Source organism: Anomaloglossus baeobatrachus, chromosome 1, assembly GCF_048569485.1.
Source record: "Anomaloglossus baeobatrachus isolate aAnoBae1 chromosome 1, aAnoBae1.hap1, whole genome shotgun sequence".
Lineage (NCBI taxonomy): Eukaryota > Metazoa > Chordata > Amphibia > Anura > Aromobatidae > Anomaloglossus > Anomaloglossus baeobatrachus.
The window spans coordinates 800,232,537-800,258,229 of NC_134353.1; the positions used below are offsets into that span (position 1 = coordinate 800,232,537).

A 25,693-nucleotide genomic window follows, 5' to 3' on the forward strand; every position below is an offset into this window, starting at 1 on the left:
AAGCTGCCAATCAGTGGTGTAGGCAGGGTTATACAGGGCTTAGCAGTCAGAGAACTGCTAGATCTGCAGCACAAAAAAACAGTGATTTCATCAAAATAACAGCATGCAAACCAGCAAGTGACACATCCTTGGAATCAGGGTCTCTTTGCCTACATCATACTAACTCCGGATAGATGACATAGTAAAGACCTGCTGACAGATTCCCTTTAACTTACAAGCATGGGCACGTTTATGTAATTTTGTATCAAAGTGTAAAATGTGTAAGAAAAGCATAAAAATATTGTATCACTAAAAGTGTGACCTAAGCAAATTCTAGTCTCCTAAGAAACCTACTGAACCTTCCCTTAGCAACACAGAACCATGACATGAACCTTTTATATTGCTTCACGACTTCAATAATGTCTGAGAGCTTCCATTACGTAAGATGGCATCAAGATCTTAGCCCATCGCTGTATTCTACCTGCTGCAGAACTTAAGCTTATGACACATTACATACCTCCTTGGTAGTATACGGGTTAATGTGTTTATGTGGACACCTCTAAGGGGCACTTTGCACACTACGACATCGCAAGCCGATGCTGTGATGCTGAGCGTGATAGTCCCCGCCCCCGTCGCAGCTGCAATATCTTGTGATAGCTGCTGTAGCGAACATAATCGCTTCACATGCACTCACCTGCCCTTAGACGTCGCGCTGGCCGGCGAACCGCCTCCTTATTAAGGGGGCGGGTTGTGCGGCGTCATAACGACGTCACACGGCAGGCGGCCAATAGAAGCGGAGGGGCGGAGATGAACGGGACGTAAACATCCCGCCCACCTCCTTTCTTCCGCATAGCCGGCATGAGCCGCAGGACGCAGGTAGGAGATGTTCCTCGCTCCTGCGGCTTCACACACAGCGATGTGTGCTGCCGCAGGAATGAGGAACAACATCGTAACATCGGTATTTCCCAATTCATGGAAATGACTGACACTACACCGATGATACGATAACGACGCTTTTGCGCTTGTTAATCGTATCAAATAGGATTTACACACTACGATATCGACTGCGATGCCGGATGTGCGTCACTTTCGATTTGACCCCACCAACATCGCAGCTGCAATGTCGTAGTGCGCAAAGTGCCCCTAAGGGCTCATGACCATGGCTATATTATGGCTCCTTTTTGTGTGGAGCCAGATAGGTTGGCAGTATAAATACACACTTTTGCTTTCACATTGGACTTTTTTCTGCAAACTTCCACATGTCCAATAAAAAAGATAATTTTATGTTCCATTGTATTATTCCCTTTATTATTGCTTTATGGAAGAATATCCCTGCATATACTGCGGTGCATGGAGATTGTATTGCTCAGTGGTAAGCCACAGTTCTGCAAGGCTCCGCGTACGTGTGCATGAACCATGGTATTGTCTGGTACCAGACTTACCATTACTTAAGCGGGCTTTACACGCTGCGTCATCGCCCGAGCGATCTCGTTGAGGTCATGGATTTTGTGACGCACATCCGGTCGCTGTAGCGATGCTGTTGCGTGTGACACCTATGAGCGATTTTGAATCGTCGCAAAAACGTTCAAAATCGCTCATCGGTGACATGGGGGTCCATTCTCAAATATCGCTGCTGATCGTTGTACGAAGTAGTTCGCCGCTCCTGTGGCAGCACACATCGCTATGTGTGACACCGCAGGAACGAGGAACCTCTCCTTACCTGTGGCCGCCGGCAATGAGGAAGGAAGGAGGTGGGCGGGATGTTACTTCCCGCTCATCTCCGCCCCTCCGCTTTTATTGGGCGGCGGTTCAGTGACGCTGCTGTGACATCGCTGAACGAACCGCCCCCTTAGGAGGCGGTTCGCCGGTCACAGCGACGTCGGTAGGCAGGTAAGTCCGTGTGACGGGTCCGGGCGATGTTGTGCGCCACGGGCAGAGATTTGCTCGTGTCGCACAACCGATGGGGGCGGGTACGCACGCTAGCGATATCGGTCACGATATCGCAGCGTGTAAAGCGGCCTTTAGTCTCAATTTTGTATAGGAAAAAAACGTGAGTGTTATTTATCCACTTTAGATTATATATACTTTATATAGTCATTTTTATGTAGACATCTTATCTAAGATTGCAGTGGCATGTACAGCGATGACAATACAATGTAAACTTTAACAATGTCTTGAAAATAAAAAACCAAAACATTAAAACAGGTAATTTGTCTAGTTGTAAATCATTGTGTCTGTGAATGAAGAAGAGCACAGCACTAATGTTGATGATCTGAAGGGGAGTCACTCGGGACACGTCTGTATGAGCCACTGCCAAAGACTGCTGAAAATAAGTATATCGGATCATTTCATGCCCTGCACTATAGTACATACAGTATGAGAAGATTATGGCACTTCTCTTCCTATCCTGGTAACATTTCATAGTGTACAATCTCTCTCTCTGTATATGTATATGTGTGTATGTATGTACAGTACACACCAAAAGTTTGGACACACCTCATTCAAAGAGTTTTCTTTATTTTCAGAACTCTGAAAATTGTAGATTCACATTGAAGGCATCAAAACTATGAATTAAAACATGTGGAATGAAATACTTAAAGTGTGAAACAACTGAAAATATGTCTTATATTCTAGGTTCTTCAAAGTAGCCACCTTTTGCTTTGATTACTGCTTTGCACACTCTTGGCATTCTCTTGATGAGCTTCAAGAACTAGTCACCGGAAATGGTCTTCCAACAGTCTTGAAGGAGTTCCCAGAGATGCTTAGCACTTCTTGGCCCTTTTGCCTTCACTCTGCGGTCCAGCTCACCCCAAACCATCTCAATTGGGCTCAGGTCTGGTGACTGTGGAGACCAGGTCATCTGGCGTAGCACCCCATCACTCTCCTTCTTAGTCAAATAGCCCTTACACAGCCTGGAGGTGTGTTTGGGGTCATTGTCCTGTTGAAAAATAAATGATGATCCAACTAAACGCAAACCGGATGGAATAGCACGCCGCTGCAAGATGCTGTGATAGCCATGCTGGTTTAGTATGCCTTCAATTTTGAATAAATCCCCAACAGTGTCACCAGCAAAGCACCCCCACACCATCATACCTCCTCCTCCAGGCTTCACGGTGGGAACCAGGCATTTAAAGTCCATCCGTTCACCTTTTCTACAAAGACACGGTGGTTGGATCCAAAGATCTCAAATTTGGACTCATCAGACCAAAGCACAGATTTCTACTGGTCTAATGTCCATTCCTTGTGTTCTTTAGCCCAAACATGTCTCTTCTATTGTTGCCTGTCCTTAACAGTGGTTTCCTAGCATCTATTTTACCATGAAGGCCTGCAGCACAAAGTCTCCTCTTAACAGTTGTTCTAGAGATCAGAAGGTGTGTCCAAACTTTTGGTCTGTACTGTATGTGTGTATCCGCACTGTTGCATTTGACTCGGGGAACGTCATAGACAATATTTTGAGGGAAAAATGTAACCCCGCACTTTACAGCTATATGCCAAAAAACCTGCTTACATTAAGTCAATGGAGCTTGCAGCTACAGGTCATTAATAGGAGCCCTGATTGGTTGCTATAGGCAACAAAGGACATTGTTCATATAAAACGCTTATATGCGAGGTAATTTGACTTTGGTGGATAGATGGATGGAGAGAGACAGAGAGAGGCAGACAGGGAGAGAGACAGAGAGGGAGACAGACAAACAGAGAGACCGACAGGGAGAGAGACCGACAGGGAGAGAGACCGACAGGGAGAGAGACCGACAAGGAGAGAGACCGACATGGAGAGAGACAGACAGGAAGAGATACAAACAGGGAGAGAGATTGACAGGAAGAGACACCAACAGGGAGAGAGACCGACAGGGAGAGAGACCGACAGGGAGAGAGACCGACATGGAGAGAGACAGACAGGAAGAGATACAAACAGGGAGAGAGATTGACAGGAAGAGACACCAACAGGGAGAGAGACCGACAGGGAGAGAGACAGACAGTGAAAGAAAAAGACGGAAAGAGACAAGGAGAGTGGGAGAGACAGAGGGAAATCACAACATTTTGCACAGCCACTTCATGTATCTCAGGGAACGTAATAGACTATGTTTTGAGAGGAAAATTTAACCCTGCGCTTTACAGTTATTCGACAACAAACCTGCTTACATTAAAGTCAATGGAGCTGGGAGCTACAGGTCACTAATAGGAGCTGTGATTGGTTGCTATAGGCAACGAAGGACATTCTTTTTATGTGTGAAGTAATATGATTTTGTTGGAGAGAAGGTTAGCGAGAGTGACAGAGATAGATAGAGACAGACCTCAGTCCTGTCATGTCTTATTTAAAGAAATGTTGTGAATTGTGAATCCTGTTTTAACTTCTGTGTATAGAGATTTTTCCTTTTGTTTTACTATATTAATCCTGACCGTGATGATAATCAGACTGATGAAAAGTCATCTCCACAGAACAGGAAGCATGGGCCTAGTAAAAGACAAAAGGCTGCTTTACACGCTGCGATATCGCGACCGATATCGCTAGCGTGCATACCCGCCCCCATCGGTTGTGCGACACGGGCAAATTGCTGCATGTGGCGCACAACGTCGCGCGGACCCGTCACACTACTTAGCGACGTCGCTGTGACCGGCGAACCGCCTCCTTTCTAAGGGGGTGGTTCATTCATCGTCACAGCGACGTCACAGCAGCGTCACTGAACCGCTACCCAATAGAAGTGGAGGGGCGGAGATGAGCGGGACGTAACATCCTGCCCACCTTCTTCCTTCCGCATTGCCGGCGGGCGCAGGTAAGGTGAGGTTCCTCGTTCCTGCGGTGTCACACGGAGCGATGTGTGCTGCCACAGGAACGAGGAACAACTTTGTTACTGCTGCAGCAGCAGTGATAATCGAGAATGGACCCCGACGATTCAAAATTGTTCATAGGTGTCACACGCAACAACATCGCTAAAGCGGCCGGATGTGCGTCACAAATTCCGTGACCCCAACGAGATCGCTTGAGCAATGCCGCAGCGTGTAAAGCGGCCTTTAGTGGCTAGTTGTGTCATTTTGCAAGATTTCAGTTTTGTTTTGTTTGAAAAAAAAAAAATCAAAGTAAAAAGAAAACAATATATTTAATAAAAACCTGATGATTTTGTTATGATACATTTCCTTTAAGGAGGATTGATTGGTAAGAAAGAGAGGACATTCACATGTTGCAGTCAAATTGTTTATTTGCAAGATTTGTGCAAAATGTCAGCATGATGATGTGTTGATGAGATTTTGCACAAATTGAAGAAAAAGGTGAATTGACTGTAATGTGTGAGCACATAGTTTCAGTATAGAATACTTAGGAGATGACAGCCCGATAAATGGTTATTTTGGCAGGACCATCTAGTATTTCTGGGCCATGGCTCTTTCCCACCAGATGATGGCTCAGGCATGCTGTATGACGTTGGTGATACCTTAGTTTTCCCGGGAGATAAGCTGCAGGCAGAGTCGTCCTTTTCCCAATGTTGAGCACACCTAAAAACCAAAGCCATTACACTAGTGTGAACAGAGTCGTAGGCAGTCAGGAGCATGTACTAACTGCAGCTCATCAGCAATATTATGTCCCCAATAATTCCAAGAATAAAAATGACAACCACAATTGCTTTATCTTTTTATTAAAAAAGGAAAAATCTTAATAGTAGAGATGAGCATTCCAATGATAAACGTCAGCTTTAAACTTAATTAGGTTACAATAGTTTCCTAAATAAACCCTGATATATTAAAAAGAAACGTACAAGAAGTAAGATTTCTCCTTATATGACTTTCTTTATCCATTATTGAGCATCTTTAAAAATCCTTGATAACTTCTGATACTAGCTACTGCACTTGGTTTCTTATTGTTGCTTATTAGTTACTTATTAAGCATTCCATTTCTAGACAATACAATGACAGATATCTATGAAAGTGCTTTTTGGTTAATAAAATACTGTATATAAAGTGTAATTATAAGGCATTCTCCCTGCTAGCTGTGTCCCCATACCGAGTCCCAGCCCCTCCGCCTATGCATTGTGTTCTATCACTGGAATGTTTCTCTGTTGTTTGCCATTAATGCATATTCTTGTAAACGGAAGTGATATGATACAAGGTGATAAACGTGTTTTTTTTGTAGATAAATATCAATCATGATAATATGGTGAAACGAGAAGCTATGCTAGAAGAATGCCCTCTATAAAGTCCATTACTTATATAAAATTGTAAAATGATACACTACACACTTCATACTTTATCTACAGTGTAGATACTATGCATATCGAGGTTATATTTGAAATAATATTTGCCCAAGTCATAGTTCCGATGTAGGTACAGCGCTACACCTTCCATGTCTCAGGTCGGCCATTTTACTATTTTGATAAGCAGTCACATGCATTGAACAAAGTACCACCAACTCGTGCATTTGATAGCACCCCATGGTAAGACCTATATCACAGGGCCATGCTAGGGAATCTTTCCTGCGAAGATAAAGATTGATGTAGCTGGTGCGTGAAATGGCAGAGACCCGGACCCAAACACGAACAATGCCGATTCAAGATGCTCCTTCCTCTGCCTCTTTAGGCTCCTGAGCGGACGCCTCCTCTCTTCCACCCTCTTGAACTGGAGAAGGGTTTCTGCTTGTTTTATTGCTGTCGTGACTACTGTGGCTCCCAGCGCTCCCTAAACGAGTGGAGGCGACCACAGCTTTAACAGCTGCCTATGGAGAAAATAAAAATATTTGCTGTCACATTAGTGTTTTTCTATCTACATAGACCGAAGATCAAAAAGACTCAATCTACTGAAACACCACTAATGAGGTGGAAATGACATGCATCTCCATTTATTCAGAAGCGACAGGTCTGCTCTTCAGAATCGCGGCACCTCATGAATAACGTAATGACTGTCCACCGATGCTCTAAGAATGTTGTTAATCAAGGGCTCCTCTGAACTTTGACCTCCTGTCATTAGAGACTCATCCATGTAAATATATTAGCCTATGTAACAACTGAAATTAGGTTTGTGAATCAATCCTTAAGAGACATGAGACATTTTCATACATATGTATGATGTCACTTGCCAGAAATCTGACATTTCTTACTCACTTTTGCTTGTAGGTCAATAGTGGAGAGGGACAGCAGTTGCATTGATGACTGCTACATCAGTACATTTATACAGGAGCGTAGCTATAATGGGTGCAGAAGTAGTAACTGCACTTGGGCCCTGATGTCTGAGGGACCCCAAAACCCATCTGTCTGATAATGTGGCTCTAGAATTATAAATGTCACATGGTTGGTGGTAGGAATGGATTTTCCATTCAGGGATAATTTCTACAGTTAAAAGGGGCCTGTCACATTGTACATGCAGTCCTTAGCTAGTGACAGCATGGCATAGCGAAAGAGAAGCTGAGCAGAATGAGATCTATGTTTGCAAGAATTTCATATAACTTTATTTTATTTATTGCAGTCCCTGGTGTTTGTATGTATTTGAGTCCAGTAGGCGGTGCTACTCAATGATTGATAGGAATCTGCATACACAGTCATACAGGGAAGACTGTCAGTCACTGAATAGGACCGCCCACTGGACTACTCATACGCATAAAAAACACCAGGAATTTCAATAAATAGAATGCAAGTTTTCCTAAAACTTTGCTCACAAAAATGTATATCAATCTAATCAGCTCTCCTGTATAACAGCCAGCTTACAGACCGTATATCAATTTCAACATGACAGGTTCCCTTCGAACCATATATACTACGGTGTTCCTAAAAAAGGGTACTTATAGCAGGAGTTGGTATAGCCTTTTTAATAAAGAGTCAATTTTTAGAAGGTGTACCCCAGAGAGTTTATTAACCACACTCTGCATTCTGACCTACTGCTGCCAGACCTTGGACCTCATCTGATCTTCCGGGTTGCCTTGTTTCTTTGCTCTGATCCGCTATTCTCCAGGTATTCTGACTCTGGACCGTGACCTAACTATGCCTCTGTCTATGGGTGGTGTCACACACAGCGACAACGACGTCGCTGCTACGTCACCATTTTCTGTGACGTTGCAGCGACGTCCCGTCGCTGTCGCTGTGTGTGACATCCAGCAACGACCTGGCCCCTGCTGTGAGGTCGCCGGTCGTTGCTGAAAGTCTAGCTTCATTTTTTGGTCGTCGCTCTCATGCTGTGACGCACACATCGCTGTGTATGACAGCGAGAGAGCGACGAAATGAAGCGAGCAGGGAGCAGGAACCGGCATCTGGCAGCTGCGGTAAGCTGTAACCAAGGTAAACATCGGGTAACCAAGGGAAGACCTTTCCCTGGTTACCCGATATTTACCTTCGTTACCAGCGTCCGCCGCTCTAGCTGTCAGTGCCGGCTCCCTGCTCTCTGCACATGTAGCTGCAGTACACATCGGGTAATTAACCCGATGTGTACTGTAGCTAGGAGTGCAGGGAGCCAGTGCTAAGCAGTGTGCGTGGCTCCCTGCTCTCTGCACATGTAGCACAGCGACGCGTGTCGTTATGATCGCTGCTGCGTCTGCTGTGTTTGACAGCTAAGCAGCGATCATAACAGCGACTTACAAGGTCGTTGTTGCGTCACAGAAACAGGTGACGTAACAGCGACGTCGTTGTCGCTGTCGCTATGTGTGAACCCAGCCTAACCCTTTTTTCCAGGCATAATCAAGGTCATTTTACATAACTATTCTTTGAGATACTCCATAACATTATCTTAGTGCTTTACCAGACTTACCATTATTTTTGGCAAAAAAAAAAATTTGCGTGAAAAAAAAATAAGTGTAGCAGGCCTAAAAGCTGTGCACATTTTTCATTGCTCATTTGCTTCTTCGTAAAAAAAAAAACAAAAAAACTTTACTAATAGTCTTCCCTAAAAATGTCCTACTATTTTGGTTTTGCAGAGTGTGTGAAAGTCGCTCCTCTAGCTAACTGATCTGATATATCTCAATCAGGGCTTTGCTCTTGGTTATAATGGCTCTCTAGTCTTCACCTGCCTCCTCGCAGTAGTAAATATTATAGCAACAAGGGAAAGGGATTCTACATAGAAATCGAAAGACGGGGAAAGCGTTCAAATTGTTAGAGAGGGCAGCTAACACAGGCTGTAGATAGGTATGAGAGCTAACATTGCAGAGAGAGAAAGCAGAATACCCAGGGCATATTGGATAAAGGGAAAAATCACACTCTGTCCAGCATCATTATCTGCTAGCAAGTCTGTCTCCTTCATGGGCTGTAAAAGGGAAAATCTCTCCAGTAATGAAGCTGTGCTAATACATAAGAGTCTGGTATCTCTCAGATGTCTAACGTCTAAGATCATTGATCCGATCTCAGATTGCAACACATGTACTTAGGCCGATGTCACACTTGCGATTGCCTCGCGTGTATCTTACGCGAGTTTCGCAGTGCATCACCCATCACGGACTCACACTCTGCTCACAGGAGCAGGACAGTTGCATGCATCTCTATACAGCTGACCAGCTCCTGTGAGCAGCGTGTGAGTCGGTGACGGGTGATGCACCGCAAAACTCGCGCAAGATACACGCGAGGCAATCACAAGTGTGACACCGGCCTTACCGACTGTCTCTTGACCCAAGCGTGACAGCTTCATATGGATCCAACACTCCAGCCAGGACATACCAGCCTCACCAGACGCCGGACAATCCCCCCACCCAACTGTGGGATCAGAGCCACTACCTCGCACTTTTGCCTAAACTAAATGGACTCTCTCCAATATAGTTGAGCCTGGACCGGGAGGACCTATATATTAAAAGACTACTGACCTTCACATACAAGACAGCATCCACCATAGCAGGCCATAGCTGCCCTCTCAGGACTCCCTTATACACTACCTTTCTCATAGATACCTCCTATTTAATCAACCTCCTCAACCGGGGTAATTTCTCTATCTGACAAAGTGCCTTTTCCTATGGAATGAAACTTAACTCAAGTTATACTGAGCAACATGTTAAGACAGGTTGGTCGAATCATCATTTGTTTCTGAGGTCGCCATTTGTTTAGAATACACTGTATATCTATCCTCTTCATTACAAAAAATGTTTGCATTCCAACCAAAGTGTGTAGCTTCATATGAGGCTGTCACGCCCAGTTCGGGAGACACTTGGCCAGTCCATGCACTACAATCTGAAATCGGAACGATGATCACGGACATTTGAAAGAGCTCTTAGAGAAGTAAACAGAATCCTGGACACAAGGATCTGATATCCAGCATGTATTACTGGGAGGAGCACACGCAAGAAAAATCCTGAAACTTGGAGCAGGATGGAAACTGAATATCAGTGTGAAAATCAATAATAATGAAGACTGTATACAGATACTTAGTACAACATTTTAAACTAAAGGTAACCACTAACATATATAACAGTTACTTTTTCCATTTTAAAGGTGTTGATGTCACACTGACATGAACCAGTGAACTCAGAGTAAAGAAGTCCTCCTGCGAGGCATGTACAATACCTTGAGCTTGCGTCTTGCATTGAATTCTTGCAATTTCTTTTGAGCGTTGTCCATATGAGCGAAATTTGCAGCTTTGCCTGTGACCCAGGGGTGTTGAAGAGCTTGGTGAGTAGACAAGCGTTTCTTTGGATCAAACACAATTAACTTTTTTACCTACAATGGATACATATTGGGAAAAGGGGTAAATATTTTAAACAATATTATAACAGACAATACAAAAAGAAAATTAAAGCACCATATCAGCATTTTTTGGGGGGGTTTATTCAGCGCTGTAGTGCCAGTTTAAATGGAGACCTCCTGCCTACTGTCATATACTCACTTTTTGGTGGATTTATCATTTTTCAGTGCTGCTCCGGTCTCACAGTGCCATCTTGAGCCCGTAATCTCGGCCTGGCTGGAAGTCAGAAGCTTTGTCACAAGGTCTCAATGCAACTCTATGAGAGTCAGAACCAGGTTCTCATAGACTTGTATTAATTTGTGATCTCCAGCATGCTCTATGAAACACTGGAGCTGCTGGCTGGTCATAAATCGTAGGAGACAGACCGGAGCGACGCTGGTAAAAGATGAAGATGGCGATAGATGGGTATAACACTAGGGGCAGGGACTTACATATAATTAAAGCATCACTGCAGAGCTAAAATAAAGAAGAAATCCTGCAATGGTGCTTTAAAAAAAATACAGAAGCCAAAAGATAGGAGCTAATGCGTGAAATTAAGCAGTACTTTGCACACTGCGACATTGCTAGCCGATGATAGCGATGCCGAGCGCGATAGGTACCCGCCCCCGTCGCAGATGCGATATCTTGTGATAGCTGCTATAGCGAACATTATCGCTACGGCAGCTTCACACGCACTTACCTGCCCTGCGACGTCGCTCTGGCCGGCGACCCGCCTCCTTCCTAAGGGGGCGGGTCGTGCGGCGTCACAGCGACGTCACACTGCAGGCGGCCAATAGAAGCGGAGGGGCGGAGATGAGCGAGACGTAAACATCCCACCCACTTCCTTCCTTCCGCATTGCAGGCAGGACGCAGGTAAGGAGATGTTCCTCTTTTCCTGCAGCTTCATTCACAGCGATGTGTGCTGCCGCAGGAACGAGGAACAACATCGCACCTGTCGCTGCAGCGAAATTATGGAAATGACCGACACTACACAGATCACCGATCGGTGCTTCTAGGCTTTACACGTTGCAACGTCATTACTGGTGCCGGATGTGCGTCACTTTCGATTTGACCCCCACGAGATCGCAGTAGCGATGTCGCAACGTGTAAAGTACCCCTAAGGCTATGTGCGCATGTAGCGTTGTGTCCCTGCAGAAATTTCTGCAGCGATTTGAACAGCACACGTGCGCTTCAAATCACTGCAGAAATTTAAAAAATAAAAGCCGATTTCATGCGCTCTGAGTGCAGCCCCTCCCATAGACAGAGCGGGCGCTGCATGCAGAGCGCAGGAAAGAAGTAACATGTCACTTCTTAGAACGCGCGCTTCGGGCAGCAGCCGAAGCGCTGCGCTCTAATACGCCACATGCGCACGTCTCCTGCATAATCTTCATAGATTATGCTGGGGACGCAGGACGCATGCAGTTACACTGCAGTGCAGATCGCAGCATAACTGCATGCAAATACGCAACGTGCGCACATAGCCTTAAGGTTAGAGCAAGCGAGACCAGAACAATAAAAAGATACAGCACTGCTCTCCAAGGTCCTGAATATCCAAACTAGGAGTCAGTCGAAACCTGAGTGAATTTATTGAGCCTAGAACATTACATTGAAATATATATTACATTTAATAACTTTATTTCCGAGAAATCTTAATAATTGATCAACTGTAAATAGAAATGGTAAATAATAAATGTCTTGTTCTAAGTAAAGCTACTTTGTATAATAATTAATAAGGATTTAGGTTAGGTATACAAAGCATTACTTCCACAAAACTAATAATAACTCCATCATTCTACATGATCTATCATTATGTCATGTAGGGAGTATATTCACCTGTACTCCCTACATGACATAATGATAGATCATGTAGAATGTGTTATACAGTTGGCATCTGCCTCTAACCACAGCGATTAAGAGGCTTTAAGAGGCGCGATACTGCCTGGCATCTGGTCAGGTGCCCACTGGCCAACTTACGATGAAAAGGGTGTGGATGAGTTTACTTGACAGTCAAGGGTTTGTCGCAAGCAGGGATTCATAGGAAAATGTAAGTTGTAGCATAGACTGAAACACTTAAGGCCCCGTTACACGCAACGACATCGCTAAGGAGATGTCGTTGGGGTCACAGAATTCGTGACGCACATCCAGCCTCGTTAGCGACGTCGTTGCGTGTGACACGCAGGAGCGACCGTTAATGAGCGATAATACTCACCATATCGTTGCTCGTTGACACGCTGTCCAGTTCCCAAATATCGTTGCAGTTGCAGGACGCAGGTTGTTCGTCGTTCCTGCGGCAGCACACATCGCTATGTGTGACACCGCAGGAACGAGGAACCTCACCATACCTGCGTCCTCCGGCAACGAGGAAGGAAGGAGGTGGGCGGGATGTTTGTCCCGCTCATCTGGGCCCCATCTGCTTCTATTGGGCGTCCGCTTAGTGACGTCGCTGTGACGCCAAATGAAGGCGGTTCGCCGGTCACAGCGACGTCGCTAGGCAGGTAAGTAGTGTGACGGATCCGAGCGATGTTGTGCGCCACGGGCAGCGATTTGCCCGTGACGCACAAATGTCGGGGGGCGGGAATGCACGCTAGCGATATCGGTAACAATATCGCAGCGTGTAAAGCGGCCTTAACGTCTGACACCATGCTTGAAGTTCAAGAAATTTCAGATTTGACATTTGGGATTTGCTAGGCTTCATCCCACCCAGCTCCTTCCACTTTGGCAGAGCTGGCTGAAACTAGTGTAAAAAAAAATGGCAAAAGTCGCAAAACGTAAAGTTGCGCAAAACGTTTGCGACATTTCAAGGTTTTTCTCCCCCCCCCAGAAAACTGGCAAAAACTCATTAATGAATCAGGGCACGTACGAGCGACCGCTAATGATGCAAAATACTTACCAAATTGTTGATCGTTGACACGTCGTCCATTTCCCAAATCTCATTGCTGCTTTTGGACGCAGGTTGTTAGTCGTTCCTGAGGCAGCACACATCGCTACGTGTGACACCCCTGGAACGACTAACAACACCGTACCTGCATCCTCCGGCAACGAGGTGGGCATGACTTTCATGCGGCTGCTCTCTGCCCCTCCGCTTCTACTGGACGCCTGCTGTGTGACGTCGCTGTGATGCCGCACGAACCGCCCCCTTAGAAAAGAGGCTGTTCGACGGCCACAGCGACGTCGCAAGGAAGGTAAGTTGGTATGACGGGTACTAGCGATATTGTGCGCCATGGGCAGCGATTTGCCCGTGACGCACAAACGACGGGGGTGGGTGCTTTCACGAGCGACATTGCTAGCGATGTTGCTGCGTGTAAAGCGCCCTTTTGGTATTACAGATTATAGTACAAGAAATCGAGATAAATGAAAAAATAGATACATTAAAAAAACAAAAAACAGTTGTTTGTTAAATATTTAAGAAGTAAAAAAACAAAAAATTCTACTTCCCCTTTAATTTAATAGATTTTTTAAATGTAGAATATAAAAATTTAACAAGCATATCCATTATTGAAAATATAAAAAGGCTGTAAAGAAATAAAAAATCAAAATGCCAAAACTGCCAGTACAATGAAATACAATGCAATAGAAAGTGATCGAAATGTACTCCAAAATAATTCCATTAAAAAATACAACTCGCCATGCAAAATACAAGCCCTCATTCAGAATCACTGATGGAAAAATACAACGGTTATGGATCTACAAATATAAAAATGGAAAATACCAAACTTTTTTTTTTACAAACCTCAAAATGTTTTTAAACCACTAAAAGAATAATATAATAAAAACTATACAAGTATAATAATGCTGCCAGGTTATTAGCTTCGTTTTACCACACAGTGAAAAAAATTAAACTAAAAAAAGGTGAAATTGTCTATTTATCACGATTTTCACCCTGCTTGGAATTTTTCACAGTTTTCAGTACAATAATAATAAAACAAATGGCTTTGTTGGCAAAAAAAAAAGAAAAAGTTATGGATGTTTGAAGAAGGGTGGAAAAATGGAAAAATCAATAGTGTTAAAAAAAAATTAAATTTAGCTGTGACAGGAAGGGGTTAATGGGAACACTTTTGTGTCCACTGTACCTTTTTCAGTGAATTTTTCCAGTGTATAACAGTAATATTTTTATGTTTTGTGACAAATATACTTAACATTCATGCATTTGTCAAATTTTTTACGGAATTTGATGCCTACATTCATAACCAACCTGCTCATAGCTTTTTTTTTTTAAATGTTACAGCTTATAAATAAGTCTAAAATCGAGGTCCACCCATGATCATGGCCACCTGGACTAAAAAGAAATAGGGAAAGTGTTGCATGTTTTACTCACCAAGTCCTTGGCGTTCAGTGACACGTCATCCCACCAGGGGGAGACAAAGTCATAATCACAGTTGAGGATTCTCTTGAACATATACTGGTCTCCACGCTCATCGTAAAATGGTTCAAAGCCGCAGAGTCTATAAGAGGCGACATCAGTAAGACGGGTTATTCCATTGCTCAGATCATTAATCATTTCTGTGTTGTACTTTATCTGGTACATTCATGTATCTCGATATCTTGTGCTACACGGAACCACTACCAAATAACTGATGACATCTTTTGGCTCATCTTGTAGCATGACCGGCTAAACTCATTTTACTCTTGGAGTAGACTAAATGTGTCAGAACTTAGAAAGGAGGCTAAAGTGTGCGGCAAACAGTCTAAGCAGCTATTTGGTCCACGTTCATTTATGCATTATTCAGTTGACATCTGTTCTTCATCCATCATTTTCAAAATAATAATATGTTGGATTACTCCTAGACATGAACATAAGCCTACTCTGCTGCTACTACACATTCGCCATAGATATTCACTGCCCTTAATATACTAGTGGCACTTATATGAATAGTGTGCCTCTATAATGTGGCATATATTCTGTGATTATTATTGGGAAACATGACAAAATATTAAACTGTCCAATTTTGTCATCAGATATCAATAATAATTCTTATTATTTATCTTGTGAATTCATCAGTCTGCTTAAAAGGGGTGTTCTCAGGATAATAAATTGCTTGAATTAGTTAGAAACCATGAAAATATGCAAATCTGCAATTTACTTTTTCTATCTGCTGTTATTCTCCTGCATTGAGAGCTTTTATCTTATATAGTGTACAGCTGGGTTCCATGGATCTGGGGCACTAGTGCCTGCCCAGACCCTGGCAGAGTGTCTAGTAGTAACATTCCAGGAGAGTAGTTAACTCCTAACATACCAGTCTGCTCTCTCCAGCCCATTGATTTCTATATAGCAGTTAGCTGCTCACTCTCTCAGCTCTTGACAGAGATCTTATCAGTATTGTATAATCCCAATTCCCTCCTTTACCCTCCCCACCCAGAATAATGTCTGTCACTGTTCCAAGGGAGCCCTGTTCTTGTTAAAATGCCCTATTATCTCTACATGTAAATACAGTGATAGCAAAGTAGACTCTGAACAAACCACTAGTAGCTGAATGTGTTACAGAACTCGTGCTGAGCTGTATAGTTCTACTAAGGGTACGGGTCCACTAGCGATATGCTAATGACCCTCTGCTGCGAGCATCAGCCGAGGGTTCTAAGACTGTGATGCGATCTTGCACATATTTCTCCCCATCTCCTCCGCTGCCTGTCTCTTTGTATATCGCACTACGGTTGGATTACATGTGAGTGCAGTGCGATGTTTCACATGCTCCCATAGACTTGTACGGAAGTGCATGAGCCAAGACTTGCTGCAAAATGCAGCATGCTGTGATTCATTTCGCATGCCTCTATGGCATGAGAAATCAATCGCAGATGGACACTGCCCCATAGTTTTGCACTAGAGTGAAACAATCCAATGTTTTATCGGATTGTACTCGTCCGTGCAAAACGCCAGTGGAACCGAACCCTAATAATTCAGCTCTTCAACAGAAAAAGGAAGTGAAATGTACTGCAGAGTTGTTAGCTCCTGAAGAGACATCTTGAGAATAAAGTAGGCGAAATACATCCAGCTCACCCGCATGTGAATGTTAATGCTGTTCGGAGCATCTATGACTAGAAGCAGTATAATCGAAATCAAGAAATAGAAGATCTAGTGCCACAAACATGCACCTGAAACAAGTAGATGTTTTAACCTGATCTTTTTTATGATTTTTTTCATTTTTGTTTGACATCTGTATTTATCCGCTAAAAGATAATGTGCATATTAATGGAGCTGAATCTTCTTATACTCATTGATCTTGAGAATAATCTTTTTACTAGTCACTTTTTTATATATGTATTATTGAGCTGTATTGAATTGAGTTTAGTTCTTCACATTACTCAGTGCCCACTAGAGATGAGCAATTCCATTTGGCTGCTCTGGTCCAGTATTCAGTCAAGTCCTCAGTCTTCAGTTCTGCATATTTCATCCTTTGCCCGGCATCTTGTCATCAGAAGGACAAGTTAGCACTAGAGGTGCCCAAGATGCCAGGGATACCAGGCACAGAAGTGGATGCACTGGATGCTATATGAGGGCAGCATGAATCAATCTATAGTTACAACATTTTGTGAAAGTCTGGACCTGTCAGTTTCCATAAATATTTGTATTTTCCATGACATAATTCTGCAGCAGGTTTACTCAGAACTCGGCGTTGTGTCCTTTACTTGGGCATTACTATTCCCGTTGGCAAAGAGGAAGGTCATTTCCCAGTCTGGGAGCATCAGCACTGATCAGATGATGTCAGACTGTAGGGACATAACCCCAACTAATAACACCAAGTTGTCAATTTCTTTATAAATGTCTAGTAAGAATAGCAGGGGGATGGTAAAATGCACAGTTCTAAGAAAAGATGCTTCAAAATTATTATTTCATATGGACACCCGAATGTACTAAAACAGACATGTCAGGACTTAGTAGAGTTGATGGGTCCCTGATGCAATGTCAGGGCATGAAGGGGGGGTGCATTACAAATAAAAGCCATACTTTGCCCCATTCATGCACTACACTTTTCATACCACAGTCTATAATTTTTTTATTAGCCAGTTCCTTTCATTAATTATTAACGATAGCTTAATAATAACTTCTAAACTTGATCAGACGTCATCAAGTATCATGCTAACGTGTGTTCGATATCTTTTCTAAACAAAACAAACAGAGTTTACTCTTGATATTTTGTCACCATGATTATGGGATAGCGGAAACCAGGGCTCCTAAGTTGTCCCTCAAGCTAGGGGGCCCTATGCTATCCCTAATCTCAGTGATACTCCTGAAGGTTGAGAGGCCTGAGTCGCCTTCTTGGTCCTGCTCCTGACCAGTCCTGATCTGATTCCCCCTCCCCAGTTCAGAGTTCAGAGTTTTGGATATTTAAACTTTTTGAATTAACCTTTCTTAAAGTCTGAGTTTATTTAAACATCCTACAGATTTCCTTAGAATTTGGGTGTTCCCTGGGATTTGTTTAGTGTTTTGCTAATGGACATAAGAACTTGCAGATATTCACAGATTTTTAGCAAGACAAGTATCCAAAATATTTGAAAACCATCAGCCAGCAATAGTCTTCTGTTCTTGAAGTTACCCGACATCAGTACAGCATACATAGCAGAGGTGTATATAGGCTTTCTGGCACCCGGGGCAAGAATTCAATTTGGCACCACCCCCTAATGTGATCAATTATTTATATGTGATTTGCACACTTAGTCACGTGATGACGAGCTGCTCTTAATAATTCTCTCGATGTATAAAGAGAAACATAGGAAGAAAATCTAATTGTCTCAATCAAGTATGAAAATCACATATGAGTGGAGCAGCCAGTCTGCTGGAACCAGCGAGCAGAGCTGAATCCTGACAGGGAGTAAATTACATGCTGTTATGATTGGGCTACAATACTTAATTTTATAAGTAAAGGGCTTCTCCAGATATAAGATAAAAATCTGCAGTCACTGTGTGTCACTCTATGTGACTGTAGACTTCTGAATTCTCACACTGCACACTGTCAGGATTCTCTGGTGCCGGCGGTGAGAGTGGGAGGTCACAAAACTGCAAGTATGTGATTTACATACATGTGGTCATATGCTGACTAGACATGTGTGGGCTCTCTCAATGAAAATGAATTGCGTGAGGCTGGACACGTCAAATCAGAATGTGACCAGAAATATAAAAATCTCATACTTGCGCTCACATGACCGTCCACTCTTGTTACTGGCACCGGAGAAACCTAAAAGTGTGTAGACCATGCATTGTAAGAATTCAGAAGCCTGCAGTCACCTACAGTGACTGGAAACTTTCATATCAAACCTGGACAAGACTTTACGTATAAAATTAAGCAGTGTAGCCCAATTCTAAGTAAAGGGGTTGTCCAATCTCACAATTTATGTATTGTTACTTGTGTACAGGATCAGAACTAGTAACAGCACCAGAACCACCAAAGGTACAGAAATACATAATTAGAACCCCCATCAATACAGAAACACAGCATCACAACCACCAGCAGCACAGAAATTCATCATCAGAACCACCAGCAGTACATAAATACATCCATATAACCCCATCAATTCAAAAACACAGCATCAAAACCCTCATTAGTACAGAAATACATAATTAGAACCACAAGCAGTACATGGTACATCAATTATAATGTCAGCTAAGACATAAACACATTTGAATTGCAGGAATCTACAACTTCCAGTACATCCTTAAAGGGAATCTGTCACCAGGATTTTAACACCTAATCTGAGAGCAGCATAACATAGGGGCAGAGATCCTGATTCCAACGGTGTGTCACTTACTGTGCTGCTTAGTGTAGTTTTGATAAAATCACTGTTTAATCAGCAGTAGATTATCATTACAGGACTGCTTGGCATGCTGCCAGGTAGTCCAGCATATTCATCAGCTTTGTATAACTGCTAGATCTGCAGCAGAGAAAACATTGATTTGATCAAATTACCAGCAAAAAGCTCAGTAAGTGACACATCGCTGGAATCAAGGTCTCTGTCTCTATATTATGCTGCTCTCATATAGGGGAGCAATAATCTGGTGACAGATTTCTTTTAACAATGGTAGGGAGATACTTGGGAGTTATCAATCATCATCAGACTGTGGACCATACAGGAACTACAGTAAGGCCTCAGTTTCACTTGCGTTTTGCACAGACGAGTGCAATCCGATAAAAGATTGAATTGCACTTGCACCAGTGTAAAACTATGGGGCAGTGCCCATCTGCGATTGATTTTTCATGATATATTGGCATGAGAAAAGAATTGCAGCATGCTGCGTTTGGCAGCGAATCTCAGCTCACACACCCATACAGGTCTACGGGAACGTGTGAAACATCGCACTGCACTTGGATGTCATCAGAGTGCAGTATGATGTACGCAGAGATAGGCCATGGAGAAAGGGGAGAATTACTCCCTCGCTTCCTCTGGTCCGTACCTGTGATCCGATCACAAGATCGGATCACAGTCGCATGACACTCGTCTCAGGCTCGCAGCAGAGCCTGAGCCAAGAGTCATTAGCATATCACATCTGATGCTGTCGCATGGGAAGCAATGCACAAGTGAAACTGAGGCCTAATAATGAGAATTATTCAGTATCACAAATAAAGGCTGGAGCCTCATTAGCGTATGGCATGGTGGGGGGATAGACAGTTCTGGGGGTATACAGCACTGGGGTGGGGGGATAGACAGTTCTGGAGGTATACAGCACTGGGGTAGGGGGATAGACAGTTCTGGGGGCATACAGCACTAGGGTCAGGGGATAGACAGTTCTGGGGGTATACAGCACTGGGGTGGGGGATAGACAGTTCTGGGGGTATACAGCACTGGGGTCAGGGGATAAACAGTTCTGGGGGTGTACAACACTGGGGTCAGGGGATAGACAGTTCTGGGGGTATAGACAGTACTGGTGGTATACAGCACTGAGGTGGGGTGAATAGAGAGTTCTGGGGGTATACAGCACTGGGGTGGGGTGAATAGACAGTTCTGGAGGGATATAGCACTGGGGTGGGGGGATAGATAGTACTGGGGGGTATATAGCACTGGGGGGTGGATGGACAGTTCTGCATAGTATACAGCTCTGGGGTGGGGGATAGACATTTCTGCATGGTATACAGCACTGGGGTGGGGGATAGACAATACTGGGGGTGTACAGCACTGGAGTGGGGTGAATAAATAGTTCTGGGGGTATACAGCACTGGGGTGGGGTGAATAGACAGTTCTGGGGGGATATAACACTGGGGTGGAGGGATAGACGGTTCTGGGGGGATATAGCACTGGGGAGGGGGGAATAGACAGTTCTGCATTGTATACAGCTCTGGGGTGGGGGGATAGACAGTTCTGCAGGGTATAGAGCTCTGGTGTGGGGGGATAGACAGTTCTGCGTGGTATACAGCTCTGGAGTGGGGGGACAGACAGTTCTTCAGGGTATACAGCTCTGGGGTGGGGGGATAGACAGTTCTGCAGGGTATACAGCTCTGGGGTGGGGGGATAGACAGTTCTGCAGGGTATACAGCACTGAGGTGGGAAATAGACAGTTCTGCAGGGTATACCGCACTGGGGTGGGGGGATAGACAGTTCTGCAGGGTATACAGCTCTGGGGTGGGGGATAGACACTTCTCCATGGTATACAGCTCTGGGGTGGGGGATATACAGTTCTGCATGGTATACAGTTTTGGGGTGGGGGGATAGACAATTCTGCAAGGTATACAGCACTGGGGGGACAGGACATACAGCTCGTCGGGATGTTAATGCTTTGGCTCCTCTCTTCATCTGTGGGTTGAGCCTAGAATGTATGGGCTCTTACCAGGTTAGTGGGTATGACCAGCTTCATGACAAATTAAGTCATACCTGGAAGGAGCCCGTATATTCTAGCATCTACAGTCCTGGCCAAACGTTTTGAGAATGACACCAAAATTATATTTTCACATGATCTGTTGCCCTCTGGTTTTTAATTGTGTTTGTCTGATGTTTACATCACATACAGAAATATAATTGCAGTCATATTATGAGTACCAAAAGGTTATATTGACAGAATGAGTTAATGCAGCAAGTCAATATTTGCAGTGTTGACCCTTCTTCTTCAGGACCTCTGCAATTCTCCCTGGCATGCTCTCAATCAACTTCTGGACCAAATCCTGACTGATAGCTGACCATTCTTACATAAGCAATGCTTGCATTTTGCCAGAATTTGTTGATTTTTGTTTTTTCCACCCGTCTCTTGATGATTGCCCACAAGTTCTCAATGGGATTAAGATCTGGGGAGTTTCCAGGCCATGGACCCAAAATCTCTATGTTTTGTTCCATGAGCCATTTAGTGATCACCTTTGCTTTATGGCAAGGTGCTCCATCATGCTGGAAAAGGCATTGTTAGGCGCCAAACTGCTCTTGGACAGTTGGGAGAAGTTGCTCTTGGAGGACATTCTGGTGCCATTCTTTATTCATGGCTGTGTTTTTAGGCAAGACTGTGAGTGAGCCGATTCCCTTGGCTGAGAAGCAACCCCACACATGAATCATTTCAGGATGCTTAACAGTTGGCATGAGACAAGACTGGTGATAGCGCTCACCTCTTCTTCTCCTAATAAGCTGTTTTCCAGATGTCCCAAACAATCGAAAAGGGGATTCATCTGAGAAAATGACTTTACCCCAGTCCTCAGCAGTCCACTCCCTATACCTTTTGCAGAATATCAGTCGGTCCCTGATGTTTTTTCTGGAGAGAAGTGGCTTCTTTGCTGCCCTCCTTGAAACTAGGCCTTGCTCAAGCAGTCTATGCCTCACAGTGCGTGCAGAAGCACTCACACCAGCCTGCTGCCATTGATGGGCTAGCTCGGCACTGCTGGTAGTCCGATCCCGCAGCTGAAACAGTTTTAAGATACGGTCCTGGCGTTTGCTGGTCCTTCTTGGGCGCCCTGGAGCCTTTTTGGCAACAATGGAAGCTCTCTCCTTGAAGTTCTTGATGATGCGATAGATTGTTGACTGAGGTGCAATCTTTGTAGCTGCGATACTCTTCCCTGTTAGGCCATTTTTGTGCAGAGCAATGATGGCTGCACGTGTTTCTTTAGAGATAACCATGGTTTACTGAAGAGAAACAATGATACCAATCACCAGCCTCCTTTTAAAGTGTCCAGTGGTGTCATTCTTACTTAAGCATGACTGATTGATCGCCAGCCCTGTCCTCATCAACACCCACACCTGTGTTAATGGAACAATCACTAAAACAATGTTAACTGCTCCTTTTAAGGCAGGAATGCAATGATGTTGAAATGTGTTTTGGGGGTTGAAGTTCATTTTCTTAGCCAATATTGACTTTGCAAGTAATTGCTGTTAAGCTGATCACTCTTTATGACATTCTGGAGTATATGCAAATTGCCATTGGAAAAACTTAAGCAGTAGACTTTGTAAAAATTAATATTTGTAGCATTCTCAAAACTTTTGTCCATGACTGCACCTTCATCTAAGTTCATCTGCACGCTGCGTGTTAGTTCCGCTCACAGATGAACTTAGACCCTACATGCAGCGGTGAAAGCTGCGTGCAGGTGAGGATTTAAGAGCCTGCAGCCAGGGAATTGCGGCTGCCGGCATGAGCGCTGCGGTCCCTGGAACTCGGCCCAGGGGCCGCAGCATATATCACCACACTTCCTGACGGGTGCTGAAGCTGGCCTGGCCGCCCAGGAGACTCAGTGCTGCATCAGTCGGCCCGACAGCGCCCCCCCTGACACTGCGCCCAGGGCAGATGCCCAGCCAGCCCCCCCTAGAGACGCCTCTGATACATAGTAGGGATGTTTTTTCCCATGCTTGCACACACATAATTTAAGGGATCGGATGCATACATGAAATGCAATAGGGCATTTGGATTTATTTCTTTATTAATTCCACAGATATCATTGTCACTGTTCCCACTGTGGCTCACAATCTAAATTCACTATCAGTATGTCTTTAGAGGGAAACCCATGCAAACACAGAGAGAACATAGCAACTTCATGCAGGTGTCTTTTGAGGGCTTTTGAGTCAGCATGGTGGCTCAGTGGTTAGCACTGTTCCTTAAGCGGCAATAAAGTCCTGGGTTCAAATCCCATCAAGGAGAAAACCTACAAAAAAACTCGTACATTCTCCCCATGTTGGTGTGAGTTTCAACCCACACTTTAAAAACCCCTATACTGATAGGCAATTTACATTGTCAGCCCCAGTGGGGACAGAGATGATGACGTCTGTCAATTGCTATGGATATTAATGATGCTATATAAATGAGTAAAAGAAGCAAATTTGAGCCCAGGATCACAGCTCTGCATAACACCACTCCAGTGTTTGTTTTTATTTTTTTCAGGGCTGAATTCGTGCTTTAAGTCCCCTGCGGCTAGCGTTATACTCATCCTCAGACATTTTCATCCTTTTTTCGGTGTTGTGCCAGTGCTGTGGCGTCATCTTGTGCCCGTAACTTCTGAATGGCTGGCAGTCAGAAGTTATTTCACATGCTCCCAATGCATCTCGATTAGAGCCAGAAGAAGGCCAGACTGAGGGTTTCATAGACTAAAGGGGGCTTTACATGCTGCGATATCGCTAACAATTTATCGTCAGGGTCACGGAGTTTATGACGCACATCCGGCACCATTAGTGACATCGCAGTGTGTAACACGTACGATCGACCTTAAATGATCGCAAATGAGACAAAAAGCGTTGCTTTTGGAGAGGCCGTCCAAAAACCAAAAATAATTGTCTCGTACGTAGTGATGTTGTTCGTCGTTCCTGCAGCAGCACACATCGCTATGTGTGACACCACAGAAGCGACGAACATCTCCTTACCTGCGTCCACCGGCAATGCGGAAGGAAGGAGGTGGGCGGGATGTTACGTCCCGCTCATCTCCGCCCCTGTGCTTCTATTGGACGGCTGCTTAGTGACGCCGCAGTGACGTCGCTATGACGAAAAACGCACCTCCCCCTTGAAGGAGGGATTGTTCGGCGGTCACAGCGACGTCGCTCACAACATATGTGCGTGTGACGCTGCCGTAGTGATAATGTTCGCTACGGCAGCAATCACCACATATCACACAAACGACGGGGGCGGGTGCTATCACGCTCGACATCACTAGCAATCGCTAGCGATGTTGCAGCGTGTAAAGCACCCTTTACAGTGAGTTGTGATCTTCAGCTTGCCCCATGAAACACTGGAGCTGGTGTTAGGTCACAAATCGTCGAAGACTGACTAGATTGGCGATGATAGATGAAAACGTCTGAGGGTGAGTATAAGCCCAGAGTTCCACTTGTGTATGACTCGTGCGAGTCTCGCATCAGTATCATCCGGCACGGCCTGACGTTCTCCGGACACGAGCGCCTCAGCTGCATGGAAATACAACCCCTGGCGAAAATTATGGAATTACCTGGCTCTGAAGATTTTCATTCAGTTGTTTACTTTTGTTTAAAAAATGCAGATCACAGACATGGCACAAAACTAAAGTCATTTCAAATGACAACGTTCTGTGTTTAAGGCCTAAAACACACGTCCTTGAAAACCACGCACGTGTAAAACGGGCCGTTTTTCGGGTCCGTTTTCCGTTTTTTAGGTCCGTTTTTATGGTATGTGTGGCCTGCGTCTGTATCCCGTATGCTAGCCGTATGTGCGTGTGGAATGTTCGTGTGTGCGTGAGTGAAATAACTGACATGTGTGTGTGTTGTCCGTGTGAAATGTACGTGTGTGATGCAAAATGTCGTTGATACATGTCGGAAGACAGAGTAGCGGGATGAGAATGAACTCGGGTGAACTTCAACCGACTTCATTGTCATGCCGCGGCTCTGTCTGTGTGCCGTGTACTGATTAGCGGTCACCTGTGAAGGATTCACCGGTGACCGCTAATCCCCCGAGTGACTGAAGTGTCCCCCCCCTCTCTCATACTCACCGATCCCCGATCACCGGCGCTGCACGGCGTTCACACTGCTCCGGCGGCTTTTTCTAATTTGAAAAAGCCGGCCGCTCATTAAACAATCACGTATTCCCTGCTTTCTCCCCCACCGGCGCCTATGATTGGTTGCAGTGAGACACGCCCCCACGCTGAGTGACAGGTGTCTCACTGCACCCAATCACAGCAGCCGGTGGGCGTGTCACTATGGAGTATAGAAATAAATAAATAAATAATTTAAAAAAACGGCGTGCGGTCCGCCCCCC

At 44.5% G+C, this 25,693-nt stretch overlaps 1 protein-coding gene across 1 annotated transcript in view; it reads right to left on the minus strand.

Moving 5' to 3' along the window:
• Window positions 1-5,592: 5,592 nt before the first annotated feature.
• The window catches only part of CAMK4 (calcium/calmodulin dependent protein kinase IV), a 393,072-nt gene continuing 372,971 nt past the window's right edge, over window positions 5,593-25,693 (minus strand). The window contains exons 9-11 of the mRNA XM_075341900.1: window positions 14,909-15,035; window positions 10,437-10,589; window positions 5,593-6,682 (exon numbers count right to left, since the gene is read on the minus strand). Of these exons, the coding sequence (XP_075198015.1) occupies window positions 6,518-6,682; window positions 10,437-10,589; window positions 14,909-15,035 (445 nt within the window). The 3' untranslated portion in view covers window positions 5,593-6,517. The remainder of the gene's footprint in view (window positions 6,683-10,436; window positions 10,590-14,908; window positions 15,036-25,693) is intronic.